The following is a 19597-nucleotide window of genomic DNA, read 5'->3' as shown; positions in this document are numbered from 1 at the left end:
ACGGCCACAGATCATTCACAGAAGTTCGTCTGTGGGCACGGTTTAAATTAGCCTCATTAGTATCTATTCCTGGATTTAATACTATACATTTCCGGCAAATGCATTTTGACAGTCTATACCTGACCATCTTAAGACTCTTATATCACATACATCAGAAGAAAGACACAGAGCACAGTGTTCAGCTTAATGTGGGCGAAGCTTGTTTATTTGTATTTATATTGCTCAACTGTTCTGAAAAATGTCCAGCTTCAGTGGTCTCTTCCACTTTTTGTGGTGGAGAAAAAAAGTGCTTACTTTTTTTGCCAGAATTTTTTTTTTTTTTTTTTCAGTTTTTTTTTTTTAAAGAAAGTATTTCTATACAAGTAACTTTGTCAGCTTGGGAAAAGATACAGTACATTGTGACAACTTATAAAAGTTTTCCATTCACATATTAAACTTCGCCCAGGGCTAAAGGTCACCGTTGACATTGATTCTCCTCTGAATACCTTTTATAGTCCAGGAATCTGTTTCTAGGTAACAAAACCTTGGTTTCAAGAATAAGGTTTTATAACTTTAAAAGTTTAGTTTTTCTCCCTAGTGTATATTTCCTTTCTATGTCAGATTTTTTTAGAGTGTATATGTATTCACTGTGTGTCATACATCATCTTTATTTAACAATATAAATATGCAATATGCACTGTGATGTGATCCATGCCAAAAAAAGTTTGTGCCAACCTTCAGCGATGTCATTTACGGTATGGCTGCCATGGCAGTATTGTTTCAGCGCTCTCTCCTCTATCTGCCTGTGATAAATGTGAACAGTGTGCAAGAAAAAAGGAAAATCAGTTCCCTGTAACATTTTCAACTTTATGATGCCAAGACCAGAACAAGACCCAAGAAATAAACACGTTACTGCAAGCTTACAGTGGCTTTGTTCCAAAACCTAGTGAACTGCCTATATAGCCAGCATCCTAACCTCATAAATGACTGATTTGGAATGCTTAACAAGACAAATAGCAGGACAAACGTCTCACAAAAAAAGCATGCAAAGTTCACAGAAACTCAACTTAAAATTGTTTACCTCAATTGCCTTTATGACGTGGAAGCAATGTTGGGAAAAGTTACTTTTAAAAGTAATGTGTTACAATATTGCGTTTGGAGTGTCTGTTTACACTAAGGGCCCGTCCACACGGAGACGCATTTCGCTTTATACGTATAAATGTTTTATCGTATTGGCGTTTCGTCCACACGGATCCGGCGTTTTCGGAGACTGAAACCGCTATTTTTTTAAACCGGGTCCCAAGGTGGATAAATCTGAAAACGCCGCCCTTGCGTTTTCGTGTGTACGGCCAATCCGTACATTTTGTGAAACGATGATGTCATCACACCAAGTGTCAACTAGTCAGACACCGTTAAGTCACAGCAACTACATTTATGGTTTTTCATATTGTTCAACAAAGTTCTTGATGAAAAAAGAAAAAAAGAAGCTACTGTGCCTAAAATTATTGTTGTATACAGCGCGCAAGGTTTATGCGCATGCTTCTCCGTTTTTAGTGTATGTCTGTGGCAGAATTACAGCGCCACATACTGGTCTGGCATGTATACTACATCGTTTTGAGTCGGTTTCAGTGGTTTCGTGTGTACGCAGATATTTCTTGAGACGACGCCGTGTTTACGGAATTTTTTTTTTTTAACGGGGAAAAAAATTATCGGATAGGGAAAGCTCTGGCTTCGTGTGGATGTGGCCTAAGTGCAAAAAGCCCGCCTTGTTGGCAGAGGCTATTTACACTATAGGTCTTTACACACTGAGTCCCAAATTCTCGTCCAAAATTTTCGCACGTTAAAAAATAAATACGACCTCACGTTGGGTCAATCACGGTTACACACTGCCTCCGAAACCGAAACAGGGCCCCGTTTTAACGATATAAGCGCATATGGTCTAAAGCGCACTGCGCAAGTTCACTTAGTGTGTGTCCGAATCCACTTTTGCTAGTTTAACGACGGGAAAAATGGTCGGCGCACCCGGCGCATTCTAAAAGGGTTGTACCTATTCTCTTAATGAGTAATGGGTGTGTTTTGGACGTAATGTGCAAAAAAACAATCAGAGTAAAATATGAAATCATAAAAATTGGAAATGTATTATTAAACTTCGCCCGCGGCTATATAGACATCTTTTTAAAATTATATTAAAAATATTTCATTACACTTTATTTTTATTAATACTTTTCAACACTGAATGAATGACTTATTTTTGAGATTTCTCTTGTTTGTACTTGGATTTAATTGTTTTACTGAGCTCAGTGTAGTGCACTCTGGGATTAGAATTTAGCCAAAACGAAATATTTTAGAAGACAGCATAATGCTGTAACATTCTACACACACATATGCAGACTAATGAGTTTGCTATACTCCATACTGTAAAGGAAAGCAAAGGCCCTGATAGTTTCCCAGAAGCAATCATTGACTAATTATGAAGTTGACATCAGGAACCTGATTAATTTGCTTGATGATGAGTAATGTCCAATAGTCATGAGGAAGTTGTCTGTTCTGAGGAAGATATGTTGTTACCTGTGTCTGGCTTACCTGTTATGAAATACAGCTGTTGCAGATGTCACATACAGTACCTCACTTTCAGGACCAAACTGGATTGAACTAGGAGGCTGACGGTGGAACAATCCAACAAATCCTGGTGGATATGTGTCATATAACTTTTTCTGAGAAGTGAGTAAAGCTAGAGCGTGTTTGTGCAATACACATATTAGAAAGTGGGGATTTCATTATATCCTGCCATTTTGATGGTACAAGTAAAACATGTAGATCTTATAGATCTCAGAATAAAATGTAAGATCGTATTGCAAAAAAAGGATTGTGAATATGAACGACCAGTTGTTTCTGTTTTTGTGTGTATTGTAGAATATTTTGTGTTTTTACATAATTAACACTGTCAAATTAAGTCCAATTAGAGGTAACATTTTATAAACCTGAAGAGGAAACTTGAAAATGAACTTACATACCATAAAACATGATTTAGAAGTAATGGAATTGGCCCGTAAATAGCTTAACAGTGTCAAAATGAAAAGAGTTAAGATCTTTCTTAAGTTAACTAATCGTATGCCTTTTGAAGGATTTCCATTTGTTGTTTAGTTCGGATCATTATTAAAAGGAGAGATAGCGGAGACTTGAGCCCCATGATTTGTTCTATGAGAGGTACATGAATTATGTATTAGCATTCAGCAGAAGTAACTGCTGTTTTGACAAGAGTGCTAAAATGCCTGCTGGCTCTTCTTGAATCTGGCAACAGACAGTGTGTGTATGTGTGATTGTAAAACTATATTGAAGATGTGAGGTGCACACTAGACATTTACTAGAATGAAAAATGATTTCCTGAATAAGCATGGACAGCAAACTACTTTTTTTTTTTTTATTACATTATCCCTGTGTCCAAATATGCATACTTCCCTGCTATATAGTGTGCAAAAAGTAGCATGTCAAATGAGAAGACTATTCAAATACACATTGACCAACACCAAGATGGCATGCATGCCTAAAAGAATGTACTGCTTCAGTGTTTAAGAAGAAGTTAATCAAATTAAGTGTGTTAAAAGTAATTCAAACAGAGCATTTAATGTCAGCCTATATTGGAGCAAATGATTTGTTTGACTCTGCTCTGTTGGAGGTTAATCAATTGTATTTAGCTTATTTATCAGTATCAATTGTATAAACTAGAGAAAACAAATGAAGACAGACCAAATTGGATTGACTAAAGACTAGTCTAACTTGGATTTCGAGTCTGTGTGAAAGTGTCAATGGCTTGTTCTTTATAGAAACTTTTGTTGATTGTGGAAGATGAAAGCATTTATACCCTAAGTGTTAAAAGAGGGCATTTCGAACATTTAGCACTCAAGTTCCCTCGTATAATCCAATCAGAACGCGATGTCCTTTGGCTGTCCGGAAGGGAAGGGAATCAATATTAAACTTTTATTATAAATCATTTGGTGTTCCATAACCATGTCAGGTTTCCGAGAAAACTAAATTACAGTATATTCAGAATAAACGTTAACAATCGATTCCACAACCTCAGCCTGAGATACAAACTACAGCACATCTGTAGAGGGCGATCGACTGCTTCTCCGGTGTAGGGAAGAAAGCCTGTGAGTTGATTGGCTGTTAGAAATGTGGGCGTGGCTTGTGCGAAGGTCTTTCTACAAAACCAAAATGCGACGCAAAGAAAGTTTCATTCAGCACTGACTAGATAGATAAGAGACGCAGAACTCTTGATTTATTGTCAATCTTTGTAGCGCTGAGTACAAATCGCATATTAACTTAAGAGCAGTTTCTAGCAACACGGCTCTACGGGAACAGGGCTTTAAAAGAAACATTACCTATTGCTGGTTATTTTCTTAATTTGGATTGAATCACAGTGTCTATAATGGATCTGGTGTGGCTTGTATACATCGCAGCGAGTATGTGCGCTTTGCTCGCCTCTGCTGAGAGACACACTGTTTTCTGGAATAATACCAACCCTAAGTAAGTAGGCTACTTTTTTTTTCTTTCTTTTTTTTTAACCACGTTTCATTGTAAAATACTGTTTCATTGTAATGTTGTGATAATGCCTAATGTTGTTTACTTTACGCTGAAACGCTGCTAGTTAGTAATATATATATATTATATTATTTATTTTTTTATTTATTTTTTTGCGAACTTCAGCATAATTTGGCTTTTGTTTGTTTACTTTTAGGGTTTATGTAAATTGTCCGTACTTTTTCCTCTATGTGTGTGAATGTTTCTTTGCAGCTTAATGCGGGTTTTATGGTCAGTGTATTTCTGCAGAATCGGAGACTCCTGCTTGTTTACATTATGGATGCGTTTTGACGATGCGGTGTTACATCTTTACTTGTAACAGATTGCATAATCCAGGCACTCTTATTGCGTCATAATCTCTCTACTACCCATCACCAAAATGTTTGTTTACCTGTCCTGTGTACATGTGATCCGGAATGAAATCTGCCTCTAAGAGGAATTGATGCTTGCTGGGTGTGTGCTGACTATGCTCGTTCTCGTACACTAGTAATAGTAGCAAGTTATGGTTTTGGCCATGTTAATTTAATAAACTCAACAATAAGGTACCCTCACGGTCATGCCATATAGGCTATATTTGGCGTTGTTAATTCATGAGTTGAAAAAAAATATAAGACTGAAATGAGAAATACGAGGAAACTTCCAGGAGTGTTTTGCTTTTTTGACGTGGATGAGTCAGTGGTGTTGAAATAGGTGTTGAATGCTGAGTGACTTTTCCGATGACTGATACGCGCAGAGCTGATGACTGGAGCTGGGATTGCAAAACTCGAATTGCCGATACGATGCATAAGCGAACGAATCAATTCTGGATGTTTGTTAAGATTCGGTTGAACCGAGTCACCGAGCGTTTGCGATGGACTGAAAGGAGAACTTTATTTCAGAGTACACAGTGTAAGGTGGTACTATCTATTTTCCAACTGGTAGGAAATGTAATCTGTCAAAACAAACTCTAACAAAATAGTGTATGTAACTAAATAAGGCAATATTTATCCAAATATTAAACCACAGAAAGCATATACATTTTCTCGCATGGAATTCTGAGAACACTTTTGAGTGATGACTCAAAGGAGTCCATGATTTTAAACCTGTTCACTGAAACGAGCCGATTCGTCCAAATGAATCAGATTTCTTAAAGCTAAACCTGGCAAATAAGATAAGTAAATAAGTAATGATTTAGTCATTTTTTAACAATTGGTGTTAATATTCTATTCCAAGAGCCTGAAGGGATTAGTGTAGAAATGCTGATAACAAACAGAAAAGAATTAGAGCATCTGCTCCTTCACACTCCCAAACTCACACTCTCTCTCTCTCTCTCTCTCTCTCTCTCTCTCTCACACTCTCTCACACTCTCTCACACACTCTCACACACACTCTCACACACACACACACTCTCTCACACACACACACACACACACACACACACTCACATTTAACCCATCCACTCTTCTTAGAACAATAAGCGTTTACTTCAGCAGATGTATCGATTGCGTCAATGTCTAAACAACAGTGATCATTTTAGTGCCTGTGTAATCCACACACTTACTATTTTTATTCCACATCTTAATCCCCCCCCCCCCCCCCCCCTCTCTCTCTCTCTCTCTCTCTCTCTCTCTCTCTCTCTGTGATCTAATCCTGTTTTCATAGAAATACTAGAGGGGCTGGGGAGATGCTTTCTTTTTTTTCTGCCTTTCTGCCTTTTTTTTTTTTTTTTTTTTGCCTTTCTGCACTTTTTTTCTGCATTTCCTTCAACACCACGAAGGAAATATAGTCTGGTAAATATCATAATGTGATTGCATTTGTATGCATTCGTGTCTCTGATGCACATGTTTGACAGAGTGTGTGTGTGTGTAGGTGTGTAAAAGCCTTAGGGGAAGGATGACTCTAGGGTCGACAGACCACTGCAGCTGAGCACGATTTGTTCTGACTCGGGTCGTGTCAACGCGCATGTTTGAATTTGTTGGTGCACGTTCTTGATGTGCTTGCAGCTGCTTGCTGAAACACATGTGTTGTAGTGTTGCTCACGGTCAATAGGTGATCAACTGGAAGGTGTGTTTCAGTGGGAGCTGATTAAGGAGTGTCCTGGTGAGCAGTTGTAACTCAGCACTTGTTTATGATTCACTGACTCACTCATATATTTATTAACCAAACTTCCTCTATTAAATTCTCTGTGCACTCCTGAAGAGTGTGTTTTTCTCTGTTTGACCATTTGGAAGTACAACTATATGACGTAATTCATTAAAGGAATAGTTTACCCAAACATTTTTAAGTAAATTATTTATTTGTAATGTTGCAAACAGAAAGCGTCAGAAAGCAGTGCACCATAATATATTTATCATAATAGTTATCATAAAAGAGCTCCAAACGACTATATTCCAAGATTTCTAAAGTCACATTATAGCTTTGTGTGAGGAACAGAACGAGTCATTACTCACTGAAAATGTGCCCTAGATTTCTTTGGCATGTTAATGAAAATTCATGAGATGAAGACAAAGTCCAATTCATGAACAATTCATTCTTTTAAGTGGAATCTTTTCAAGGTTCAATCAGTTTATCCAGTTCAAAAAACTTGTTTGTTCATGAATCACATTCTCACCAACTCAATGATCTGGTCCTAATGTTTTTTTTTTTTTTGTGAATAACGTCTAAAATTTTGTTTTGTTCTTCACTTAAGCTGTATGACAACAGAAGATTTGGAATATAGTACATAATTCACATTAAACACTTTTATGATCTTTCGTTTATTGTTTTATGATTTTGAAGCTTGAAAGCTCCAGTCCCTATTTATTGTAATAGAAGACTAGTACACTGTTCACAATTTTTTCCTTTCATGTTCCATGTAAGGACAAGAGAGGAAGTAAAAAAATGAAAGAAATGTAATTTAGTTGAGCGAACTAATCTTTTAATATTACTCATGAATGCTAAGACTTTTCTGTAATTGTTGTTCTTGTTATTTTATCATCACTCAAAGGCTTATAGAGATTTCTTCTCTTTCTGTATCTTTCTTCTGTCTCTTTTTCTCTTTCTTTGACTTCTCTCTCTCTCCTACAGTACCTGTCTTTCCCAAACCTCCTCCCTTTCCTCTGGCTGCGTGCCCCGTACCGCATGGTTAACTGGCACAAAGTTCAACCTCTCCTCTGCTCCCTTTTCTTTAACTCTTTCCCTCTATCGTTTCGCTCTGCCCCGATCCCATCAGTACCCCAAAACTCTCTGACCTACTCACATTTTTGTTTCTTCTCCGCTTGTCCACGATCACCCCATTGTGTTACTGTTTCACCCTGTAAAAAGGCCTTTTACATGGTTTAATTCAGCCAGAAATGGGGCTTTCTTGGTTTTCTACCAAAAATGTCCCATTCACTTGTGTTTTTTTCCAGGGAACGGGGCTTTTTGCTTGTGGGGTTTTGCCAGCTAAGTGCTTTTTTGTTATACGTTCCAGCCAAATTAGCACGCTCCCACCGCAGATCTGCAACGGAACAAAACCAGGGGCTAGTGTGACCAATTGCGGGGCAGAGTTCACAGCCGAAATGAAGTGCCATTCATGCGGTGTGTCTGTCACTGTGCGCGTCTGTAGATGTGTGCGGAGAGAAGTGGAGATAGAAACCGGTGATAAAGTGCCATTTTGCTTTTGTCTACATGTCACTTAGCATTAAACTCATCAGATCTGTGTGTGTGTGCGTTACACTGACAGTGAGAGAGTGAGTGATGAAGTGCCATTCACTCTCTGTAGTCTGTCACTCTCTCTGGTGGCCTTCAAATAGGGAGCCGCCACTCGAGCCCACCTCTCTCCCGATCTCCTGTCTGGCTTCTCCCTCGTTCCCTCTACCTTTTATCTCAGCCGTACACGCCAGTGCTTTTCATCCTTTTATTCGGTTCCTGTCCTTATTTCCTTTCCCTCTGTGAAAGAAGGAAGAACATTTTTTTCCTTTGCCTTTCTTTAACGGTTTTGGCAGCCATAAACACCAGTCTGTCTCGCTCCCCTTTTCTCCTCCCTTTCACCTTCTTCATGCCTATTCCGTCCATTATCCGACTCTGAATTCTGCGATATCCACAGAATTCAAATGGCCGTCATTCACAAAGCTCTACAGATTCTTGCCCATTGAGTGTTTGTTTTTTAGCTATTTACCCAGAAATGAAAATGGTCATTGTTTACTCACCCTTATGTCCATAGGCGCCAATCCCATGAGTGATTGGGGGCTCAAGAACCCACAGAAAAACACAATATATTCTCCATTCATTTTAACCAATGAAAAAATCGATTGAGATTCAAGAACCTCTCTGATTGATGGATCTCACATCGGGTCCCGGCTGGTCGTGATACACACAATTCTACTATTATATTTAACATAAAAGCTTGTGCTTTCTGTTTTTGTGGTGGGGGTGGGGGGGTGGGGTTTCACAATGATAAATTGCATTTTAAGTAATTAACTCCATAGTCATCAGCAGTGGTGTATCCTGACATAGGCAATATAGGCAGCCATCTAGGGTGGCATGGGGCACTATAAAGGGCACACGCAGCTTCATGGAGTATGGGTACCAACAGGCAGAAACATAAATCGGCACTTAAGTCATTCGAAATCCATACGACTTACTTTGAAAAACAAATGAAGATCAAGGAAGTACTATATTCATTGAGCTCTAAGTCAGTCGATGTTTATATATGACTATAAAGTGCTCAAAATAAACCCCTCAGTTTATATGGATCATGTTTACTTGGATCATGTTTCCTTATCTTTTATAAAGCGTGAAAGTTTTGGGTGAATTGACTTTAAATGGAGGGACCAAAATCTCTCAGATTTCATTAAAAATATCGTAATTTCTGTTTAGAAGATGAAAAACAAGCATTTGACACTTTAACACATTTTTAAGATAGATAAACCCATTCCGCAGAATTGACCTCTTCATTCCATCCATGCTTTCTCCAGATTGTAATCAGCTTTGAATCTCTCGTCTTGTGAACTGAATCTGGCTTTTTTGCGCTGATTGCTGAACCATGATAATCTTTTCCAGCAGAGTCCTTGTCCGTTCAGGCTCCTACATACACAGGCAGAAGTGTTTTCTTTAGTAATTACTTACATAGTGTATAACAAATTGTATGATATTTGTCAAATCATGAGGGATTTGCCATATTGTGATTAACAAACCTGAGTGAGCAATTGAACTCTGTCCCAAGGTTCAGGAGACGGCCTTTTCCCTCGTTAAGCTTGAGTTTCCTGGCCAAGTGTTTTCCCGGGAAAATGGCACATCCTGCGCGTACAATAAACAATACCTTTCTCACACACTCGCGCACGCAAGCAACCCGCTTCTTACACAAGTCTCAGATACACACTTCCTCGTACACACGCATACTGTTTTTCTATTTTTCACATGAGTTAAAGGGCTTGGGAAAGTGATAGTTTTGTCTACAGCTCAGTATCAAGAAAACACGTGCCTTTACGCCCATCTCTCCCTTTTGTCCCTCACTACTTTCCCACACACATTGTTTTAGATATTTGTTCATTACACCTGCAGCAATAATACTGTTATCTTTCTGTTATATCATACAGTGCTGTCAAGGCATTTCATGGCCTTATGATTCCCAGAATTGTTGTTCCTTCTCACAGTCATTCCTTTTCCTCCCTTTCAACTTATTATTGAACATCTTTGATTTATCTTAAATGTTTAATCAGTTCCTTTCATATTTAAGAACACATGTTCAGCCGAATGTATTTAAAGGTGTATTTAACTGCTTATTACAATCATACGATAAGTATTTGTTAGAAACGTGTTATGTTTTGTGTTAGGATCTTGTTGTCACAATCTCAACCCCATGAGTTTTTGTCTCCGGAACTCTTGTTGTTTGCACTGTTCTTGATTGGACTGGTTTTTAAGGTGAAGGTCCATTCCCACGACACGTTGCACGCATTTTACTAGAACACGGTGCGAGAGGCCACTCCTCTCCTGCTGGATGGCTAATGCTTAAACAATGAAAGGAACTCAATCCAATTTCATAGCGATATGAGTCCCCTTCTCATTTCCCTTACAATGCAAGGAACTCAATCCAATTTCATAGCGATATGAGTCCCCTTCTCATTTCCCTTCACACTGACTTCTCCTGTGTTTCTAATTATTTATGTAATTTATTTATCTATGAGAGGATATCAGAGCTGAGCAGAGCAAATTGGAACAGTTGACCAGTTGGGACTGTAGTTAGTGTGACAGATCGGACAAAAGGAATTAGACAACTAATTCCTAAGGCAGCTTTTAACACTCCACCGTACCAATTAAGAGTTTAAGGAATGTAGCTTATTATACACACCTTAGATTGTCAGATATATTTGGTCTAAAAAATGGTGAAACATTGCATTTTCGAGTAGATCTTTATCACATGCCATTTCTTTACAAATGAGAAAAGAGTTCAGTCATTTGAGAAAGCAAATCTGACAACTTGATCAGTGGTGCTGAGAGACAAAAGAAAGATTGAGCGATTTGAAGGGACAGAAAAAAAGATTGATGTGGATAAGTTGAATGTAAACAAGATGGATTGAAAAAACCCCAGTCTGGAATATTGTCTTGAATGGGGGAACCGGTCGATTTTGGTTGTCATGGCAGTCGCAAAGGGCCGGAGTTAGTGTCCACAAACGTAGGTCACTAACCAACATACCGTGAATTCCAGCGAGACGGTTTATGATTGGTTGAGAGCGCCTTGGGGGCGGGGTCGCAGGGAGAATGAATGGGGGATCAAACAGGCTTATTGAGTGCTGAGAGACAAACCAAGGGAGTGGACAGAGATGGATGGATAGAAGAAAAGATGAAAGAACAGGACTGGTCCGAGTCGGGGCAAGGACAAGCACAAGAGCCGGCTGCGTTTTTGGTGTATCAAAGGATTCTTTGCTTTTTTCCTTTCTTCACATTCTTTATCTATCTTACACCTGCACAGTACAAAGCTTTTTTTTCTTTTTTTTTTGAAAATATAGACAAAATTTTCTCTTTCCAGTACAAACTGCCACACCAACTCATTTCCCTTTTTCCTTCTATCGTTCTCTTTCTATCTCCCGCCAGCCTTTGTTGCATTTCCAACCAAACCACTCCACTGTAACGCTCCAACTGTGTTTCAGAACAATACAGAGCTTGCTATGGGCCCCTCATCTCTCTCTCTCTTTCTGCTTGCATTAAACTGAATGAGGCCCCTGGCCCCTCGGCAACCTAGGCCGGGTAATCCCGGAGCACAGAGCACCCGATGATCCTGCCGCACTGCATTCCGAACCAGTCAACCAGAACAACAGAGCCTGCATTAGCACTGAATTAAAACGGCAAAGGTTTCAGAGGCTAATGACAGTCGTTTTAGCCAGCAAACGCAGGTGTGAGGGCTAGAGCGAAGGATGGATATTTGAACAGATCCGGTGGTCAGAATTTCGTTAATTACCGTTTAGACTGTAGTATCAGGTGGTGAAAGCTACAAAAGATCACAGATCGAATGACAGGGATGTTGGTGGGCCTATTGTTGGAGAATGTGTGTGTGTGTGTTTGAATACACCAGACCTTCCCTTTTAAACAGGTGAATGTGGAAAGAATGTTAACTTGTGCATTTCCTAGAGTATTAACCAACATCCCTGCTTCTGTGTGTGTGTTATAAGTGTGTTAAGGTCTGCACTGCTGACTGCGAGCATTTCCTCAACCTCTCACCCCCCACTGATCATCCCCCCTTTCTCTGAGCTCCAACATTCCAGCGAGTGATAGAGTGTTGAAATGAGAGAGGGAGAGGGAGGAGAGACCAATTGATAGACAGACTTAGAGGGGGTAAAAAAGAACAACAACGACAAAACTTTGAACTAAAGATTAAGAGACCCGAGATTAACCCTACAGTTGCCCATTTGGCATCCGATCAGTTCTATTGGCTGATAATTCCACTGATATTTACAGGAAGATGAGTTCAGAATCAAAGAACTTAAGCTATTCACATTTTACGGTAAGCACGGACGTGACTCACAAGCACCCGCATTCGTCCGCCAAGTTTCAGTCTTCATTTATGAAGCATAGAGTTCATTCATTCATTCACATTTTCTCTCTAATAATTAACTCCACACTCTTATAATCTATAACTATTTTTTTAGACTTCGATTTTTTTTTATCAATTTGTCATTGCTTTGGCAATACATGGATAATACTAATAAAGCATAGTAATTTACATGTTTAAGACAAAGAGATATATATTTTTTTAAACCTTACAACCATTATCAAGCCTCTTTTGAAGCCCAGGACAAAGCATAAAGGATTTAAGTTCATCTATGGATGCTCAAGATGAAGTTGAGCCCAGTATGTGTGATGAATGATGCAATAATGAGCGAATGGCATTACTGTATGAATTAAGGCATTGATAAAGTAACTGTAGCGTTTGAAAGGACACTGGTGTAGGGAGCACCCGCTGACCCCTGTATTGAGACAGAGTCCATCCCCCACTGCTTTCTCCCACCCTCCCCACTGACTCCCAGCCCCCAGAGGCTGAGGGGGGGAGCAGCATAATTGCCCCCCTCTGGGACCACTTTAATTCCAGTCTTTGTGTTTTAATTGTCCCCCCTCCCGACCCCTTTTTGAACACATTGGGGCCATACCACAAACAGATTTTAATCAGGGCTTTAACGGGGTGTGTGTGTGTATGTGCTGGTGCACCAGATGACTGCTCCCAAGCATCTGGTGACAGCAGTTAAAGAATGTGAGACGCAAATTATTATTGGCGGTGAGGTATATTTGCTTCATTCATCAAACAAAGATGCATCAGTATGTGACTGCTGTACACAGCCACCAGAGAATTGAAGTGTGTGGCCGGGAGTGCTAAGTTTGGCTTTATGTGTAGCGCTGTGTAAGTGTGTGTGTGTTTGGATCTGCAGTGAGTGAAAGCAGCAGGCCAATTAGAAGGGCTGTATGTGTGTGTAAGACTAGAAGGGGTCTGGAGCCAGATCGTCTGTCCTAAGACCAAGGGGTCCCCCCCATCAACAAACAAGAAAAAGAGAGAGCGAGAGAGACTCAGCAGACTTTGATCATCAACCAGACGTGTGGATGTTGTCACACACCGACAGAAACACCCATTCTGGGAAATAACGCTACTGCCATTTACACCAGACAGGGAGGAAAGCTGAAATTCTCCAGAATCTAGGAGGATCGCAGTTAGTGTCTATGATGCTCATGTTGGCCCTTGAGATGTTTGTGATCCAGTATTTCAATATTTCAACTGATTCTTTACAACACTCCTTCATTATAAGTAATGGCGATGTTTCCAGATGGAAACTGTAAGTCTAGATGTTTTACATTTAGAAGCCACACAATTCAAGGTATCAATCACATCCTTAAGGTAACCCGTGCAAGTTACAAATATGTGTAGTACTTAGATTTCTAAATGATCGTTATTGATTTTCTGAACAATTCATCCATGCATGTTTCATTTAAAAAAAATATTCACACAAAATGTGATATCTTATAATGAAATTACAGACTTTTCTCAGGTTATGTATGCTGGAATTCTCTAATCATTTAGCCCACATAAACCCTGCCCTTTTTTACCATTGAAGGCCTCCATCCAATCAACCAATGGAAAGAACCAAGACCCCGCCCAACATTTAGTCCCCCGCTAGTCCTTTTTACTCGGATGTACATCACAATAAAGAAAAGATTTGTCCCTACTTCTGTTTCATCATGAATTTAAGGGCTAGGAAGCATCACTCACAAAACTTGACATTTAATAGCAAATCTCAAACTGCAAAAAATTCGACTCCACAAGAGAGAGATCCTTTTGAGAGAAAGAGAAGTGAACCTGATCACCATCCAAAAAGTTGTGCCCGGGGAGCCCAAAAAAGGTTTTATAGCTGATTTTAGACCTGGCTGATGTTGAGCTCATAATGAAAATGTCTGAACCTGAGCTGAGCTCAGAAACTAACATATGGAAGCTAAAGTGGCATCCGATGATGGATGGATGTATAAATAAACAAGGGCTTTCTTTCTACCTCTGGCATTCTTCTATCAGTGGGCAGCACATAAACAGAGATAGCACACTGCCAGAAGAGCTACAGGAGCAGAACTAAGAATGAAGCAAATGCTGGAGAGAGGGAGGGAATGGAGAGAAGCAGACAGGCAGACTGTCTCCGCCGCCTCCCTCCGTGTGTCAAATGAAAGGGAGAAGTGTGGCGTAGACTGGGTGTGTATGACTCCGTCAGCCGGAGTGCGTGTGTTTATCCGTAATGAGTAAGAGACTGTTGACGAAACGCAGATTTATTTCTCTATTTGTGTTTGTGAGTGTTTCTGCCTGTTTCTGCAAATAGTCAATAGTCATCACCTGGTGATGCAACCTGACAGATTGCAAATGTCTGCACAAATAAGACTCTGCTCTCACGAGGCGAGCGAGATCAATACATAGCAAACATTCACGCCAACATGTCCATGTTCCTGCAATTTTCACCAGCTCTGACCTATTATCTGTGTACGGACAGCATGCGGTTCGATCAATGAACCGATGTTTAGAATAATCTATATTCATGCATCTGTCCCGGCTCTTCTTCTGCAAAGAAATCAACATACTCATCTGTCTTTCCATTGTTCGCATTTTTTGGCTTTTCTTCCCCTCCGCCATCCCTTTGTGATTTGCCGTCTGGTCGTCTTTGAGATGGTATTGTAGATCAATGCAAGGGCAATTGAAAATGTGATTGCATCAGGCTTGGCATTCAAGTCACTCGCTCTGTGAAAGTTCTCTAAATGAAGAATTCATGTCACCACTGAGAGTGATTTCGCTGGAGTTATTTTCGTTTTCTTGCAGCTTGTTTTCTGCCGATCTAGATGATCTTGTCTCCCAAAATTGAGTTTTAAAGCTTATTTATGTATTTGCTTCATTGCATTGCTCTTTTACAAAAAAATATTTATGAAATCCCTCTTATTCTTACAGCTTCCGATGGAACAACTATGCGGTTGAGGTACGCCTGAACGACTACCTAGACATTGTGTGCCCTCACTACCCACTGGGCGAAGTGCCGTCACAGGATGCCGAGCGATACGTGCTCTACATGGTGGAACGTGAAGACTATGACTCCTGCCGTCCACAATCTTACGACCAGATGCGCTGGGAATGCGGCCACCCTTTCGCCCCTCACGCACCCGAAAAGTTCTCCGAGAAGTTCCAGCGCTTCACCCCATTTACTCTGGGAAAAGAGTTCCGACAGGGCGAGAGCTACTACTACATCTGTGAGTACAGCCCTTAAAAAGTCAGCTTGCACTTAAGCTATGAATGTGAACATTTATGGTGGATCGTTTTGAAGAATGGTTAGGGGTGGAAATGTTTTTGAACATCTGAAAACCGGTTATAGATTTATTGCCCCACAAACCATACGCTGAATGCTGTAAGTCTGAGTCATATTTGAGCCCTTCTTTAGCACCACAGTAATGAATACATTTAAATTTGTGTTGCGGACTGCTAAACTGGCAGCAGAACCGCTACGTGTCTTTCTGGCATCCCCAGGGGCTATCCTTAGGGAGTTTGGGCTGTCGGAAACACAAGGAGCGCAATTCAGCGAGCATGTGGACTAGAATATGGAGGTCTAGAATTAACAATGGTGAAATTTGACAACCCAATATAGACCCTTCTAGGAAAGCGTACTTCTAAAAAGGCTAATTCTGCAAACACTGTGAAGTTAAGGGTGGGGCATTTGATGGATAAAATGCATTGGATCCACTTTGATGGTGTGGAAAGATCCATGTCAGTTTAAACTCAAACAACAATTTTGTTTTTCAAAAGCACAACTAAACCCAATTTTCTCAACTTTTTGTCAATGGATTTGCTGCTCTGCCACAGTGTAAACTCTAGTGTGTAAGTGCCTTAAGAATTAGAGTACAGTTCCACCACTATCGTAAAATAGATCGGTCACAGGTCCAGGTGGCTGCTAAAGAGAAGTGGATTAGCCACTACACGTCTAACACTATTAACCTCCTTTCTAATTAACCTGTCTGCTACCCATTTACCTCCCTATTATCCTTTTATCTTCCTCTATCCTGATGGCCTTCTCTTTTTTTGCCTTACAGCCAAACCACTCCACCACCACGGAGAGGAATGTATGAGACTCAGAGTAGACGTAGTTGCCAATGATGGTGAGTATCGCCGCCCTGGTGGTGTGTAGGTGAACTAGCAGATCATAAAACTGCACATATTTTGCATTTCAGTTGATCTGTGTATTCACTGGTGTTTTCTTCCATTCAGGTTCTCAAGAAGCCAGGGTTGCCACAGGAAGGGAACCTAAGGTTGGCACAGAGGGAGGAGCTCACACAACGTCTAACCGGTTACCAGCAGGTACGGTCACATCGATTTAAGTTTTAAGGGGGATAGTTCACCCAAAACTGAAAATTCTGTCATTAATTACTCACCCTCATGTCATTCCAAACCTGTAAGACTTTCGTTCATCTTCGGAACACAAATGAAGATTTTTTTTATGAGATCTGAGAGCTTTCTGACCATTGTCATTGACCATCCATGCAACTACCACTTTGGCGCTTCAAAAAGATTATATGTGAATAAAAGCCTAAATTCAATCAGTTCATCAAGTCTCTTCAGAAAATGTGGACTAAACCGCTCAATTCATATGGCTTAGGTTTACGGTCTCTTTGTGAACATTTTGAAGTGTCAAAGTGGTAGTTGCGTAGCTACTGGAGAGACAAACTCATTTAATCAAAAAGATCTTTATTCGTGTTCCGAAGATGAGCGAAAGTCTTACGCGTTTGGAACAACATGAGGGTGAGTAATAATAAATGACAGCATTTTAATTTTTGGGTGAACTAACCCTTTAAAACTCTTGTTATGTATGGCCTTAGATAAGGTTTCTGGCCTTATCTTTGTATTCCATCTCCAACAACTAAAAACTGAAATATCTCATACATTATTTCCATGTTACAGATGATCCTGTTGTGTCTCTTCCTGAAGTGCAGCAAAGCAAGCGGACAAACTCCGCCATTTCAGGAGCATCCTGGACTGTTCTCACAACCATACTCCCACTTTTAGTGTTGTTGGTCTTACAGTGAGATGAACATTGACTAAATTTCACTTACAAAAGACTGTAATGACGGCGGCCTGTGTTGATGGAAGCACACAGAGGTAGCTCTTTACATCCCAGTGCTGGCCATTGGGAGAAGCATACAGGAAGTGGCGTGAAGAAGCCTAACTGGAAGAAGAGGGCTTTCGGACACTTCTAAAGAAACAAAAAAAACGAGACGTCAGTGTTTTTCTGGAAATATTGTTCATGCAAAGGGAGATGTTTTCCCTTTTACCACTTTTTTTTTTCTTCATATAAACAAACGTCTGACCACTCAAAACCTGGATAAGAACAAACTGAAACAGTAATGCAGATTTGGAATTAGCATGTACTTGGAATATGGACAACCCCCTTTATTTGAGTGTCATAATGAGGGGATGCAAGCCAAGAATGAGCCAAAGACCACAGAGCTTCTCACGGAGGAGTAGAGCGATCAAAACGATTCATTGTTTTTTCATGTTTTGTATATCCAGAGAAATAATTGAGTTTCGTATTAATTTATGTAGCATCAGCTCAGTGGGTTTTATTCTCACTGTCTCATGGTTTTACAAGACTGTGCTGTACCTGGATTTAAGCTGGAAATGCAGTACAGAACACACACGTACCCCTTTACCGCCGAAATGGTGCTGGTGCCTGTGATGGGACATCTGTGGAAATGAACAGAACGGTTCCAGATTGGGCGCCGGCACCCTGACGGCGGAAAACGGCGGCATCCGATACTGTTTACCAAACCCACTGACACACTTCCATTCAGAAATGCTGTGTTGTTTTTGTACATTCATTGTTTAAAGAGTTAGTAAATTATTAGTTTTGCTGCAGAACAAATTACTGTATATAGTGAGCAAAAATGTTTACTGTGTGATGGAGAGAGAGGAAATGAGACGTGAGAGAGGAGAAACTCGTTGGATTAATGTGTTGAAGTGTAGATGAAAAGGTGACAAAAAGGGAAATTGGATTATTGGATAAATACACACATTTCCTCCCAAGAGCTGTGATGGTATGTCCTGGCACGGCGGGTCAGATCAGCGCCCTCAGCATTTAAACTGCCAAGCACAATCAATGAGAAGCACACTCTCACACAATCACTAATGTACTCCTGGAAATGAACTTTATAATTAAGAACAGAAGTTTTACTTCATCTAAGCTGTTCATTGGGTGGAAAGAAAAAGGAAATTCAGGAAATTATGTCAACTGATTTGTATTGGAAATTGGACTACACTAAATATTGCAGTTGGCCAAATTATATTTTTAATTTTAATAAATTTATGCTGGTACTGATATCAAAACATCAGGGTAGCACATGTGTAATATAACACCGATATAAAATGATCGAATTAATGATAGAAGACATTCAAAATCATTAAATTGCATTATATGAACAGTTTTTTTTTGTGTGTATACACACACATATTTACATATATATATAATGCAATTTGATGATAGCAATGGAGATATTTGACATTAAATTAACATTTATTTTTCATAATATTTCATAAAAATCCACACAAAAAAAAGCAAAGACTGATGAATCCCAAAATGGCCAAATGTCGGCTGATTAACTGGCCTGTCTGATATACTGGTCTGTCACTACAATGTAAGCTTAGCTATTTTGTTGGAAATCGACATGAACTATACTATCAGGAACATTTAGTGTGGAGATACTGGACCAGGCTTACACACATTAATAACACTAATCAGCTAAAGCACTATGAACGAAACACCACATACACTGACTCTGACATGATGTAGCCGTTTAAGCTCAATTCCGGACAGTTGTTCGTACGACTGGCACAGCTGTATACGATTAACGTTGGGTCACTTTGATTCATTTTTCCATTTTGTTTTTCTTTTTTTATTCTCGTATTCTTATTTTGTACTTGTATTGTGTAAAATGTATATTATGTATATAAAGAGGATTATATAAAAAAGACCTTTGATAAAAAAAATTTAAAAAAAGTTAATGTGAAGATTCTTATGTGAAAATAAATGATATTTTTGAAAAATGC

General features: G+C 39.6%; 1 protein-coding gene across 1 annotated transcript; it reads left to right on the top strand.

Annotated features, from left to right (window-relative positions):
* Positions 1 to 4217: 4217 nt before the first annotated feature.
* Positions 4218 to 19596, top strand: efna1a (ephrin-A1a). Its single transcript, XM_082187260.1, has 5 exons — positions 4218 to 4506; positions 15461 to 15756; positions 16591 to 16656; positions 16766 to 16855; positions 17456 to 19596. Exons 1-5 carry the CDS (start codon positions 4409 to 4411, stop codon positions 17578 to 17580), a joined length of 675 nt encoding a protein of 224 aa, XP_082043386.1. The 5' UTR covers positions 4218 to 4408; the 3' UTR covers positions 17581 to 19596.
* Position 19597: the final 1 nt, after the last annotated feature.

Source organism: Leuciscus leuciscus (genome assembly GCF_965113295.1).
Source record: "Leuciscus leuciscus genome assembly, chromosome: 12".
In the NCBI taxonomy this organism is placed as follows: domain Eukaryota; kingdom Metazoa; phylum Chordata; class Actinopteri; order Cypriniformes; family Leuciscidae; genus Leuciscus; species Leuciscus leuciscus.
Note: the sequence above shows the minus strand (reverse complement) of the source record. Positions and strands in the feature narration are given on the sequence as shown.

Coding starts and splice junctions, on each gene's coding strand:
- efna1a (XM_082187260.1), top strand. CDS start 4,409: ATGGATCTGGTGTGGCTTGTATACATCGCAGCGAGTATGTGCGCTTTG. Junction 15,757..16,590: donor CGAGAGCTACTACTACATCT/GTGAGTACAGCC, acceptor TTTGCCTTACAG/CCAAACCACTCCACCACCAC. Junction 16,856..17,455: donor GTCTAACCGGTTACCAGCAG/GTACGGTCACAT, acceptor TCCATGTTACAG/ATGATCCTGTTGTGTCTCTT.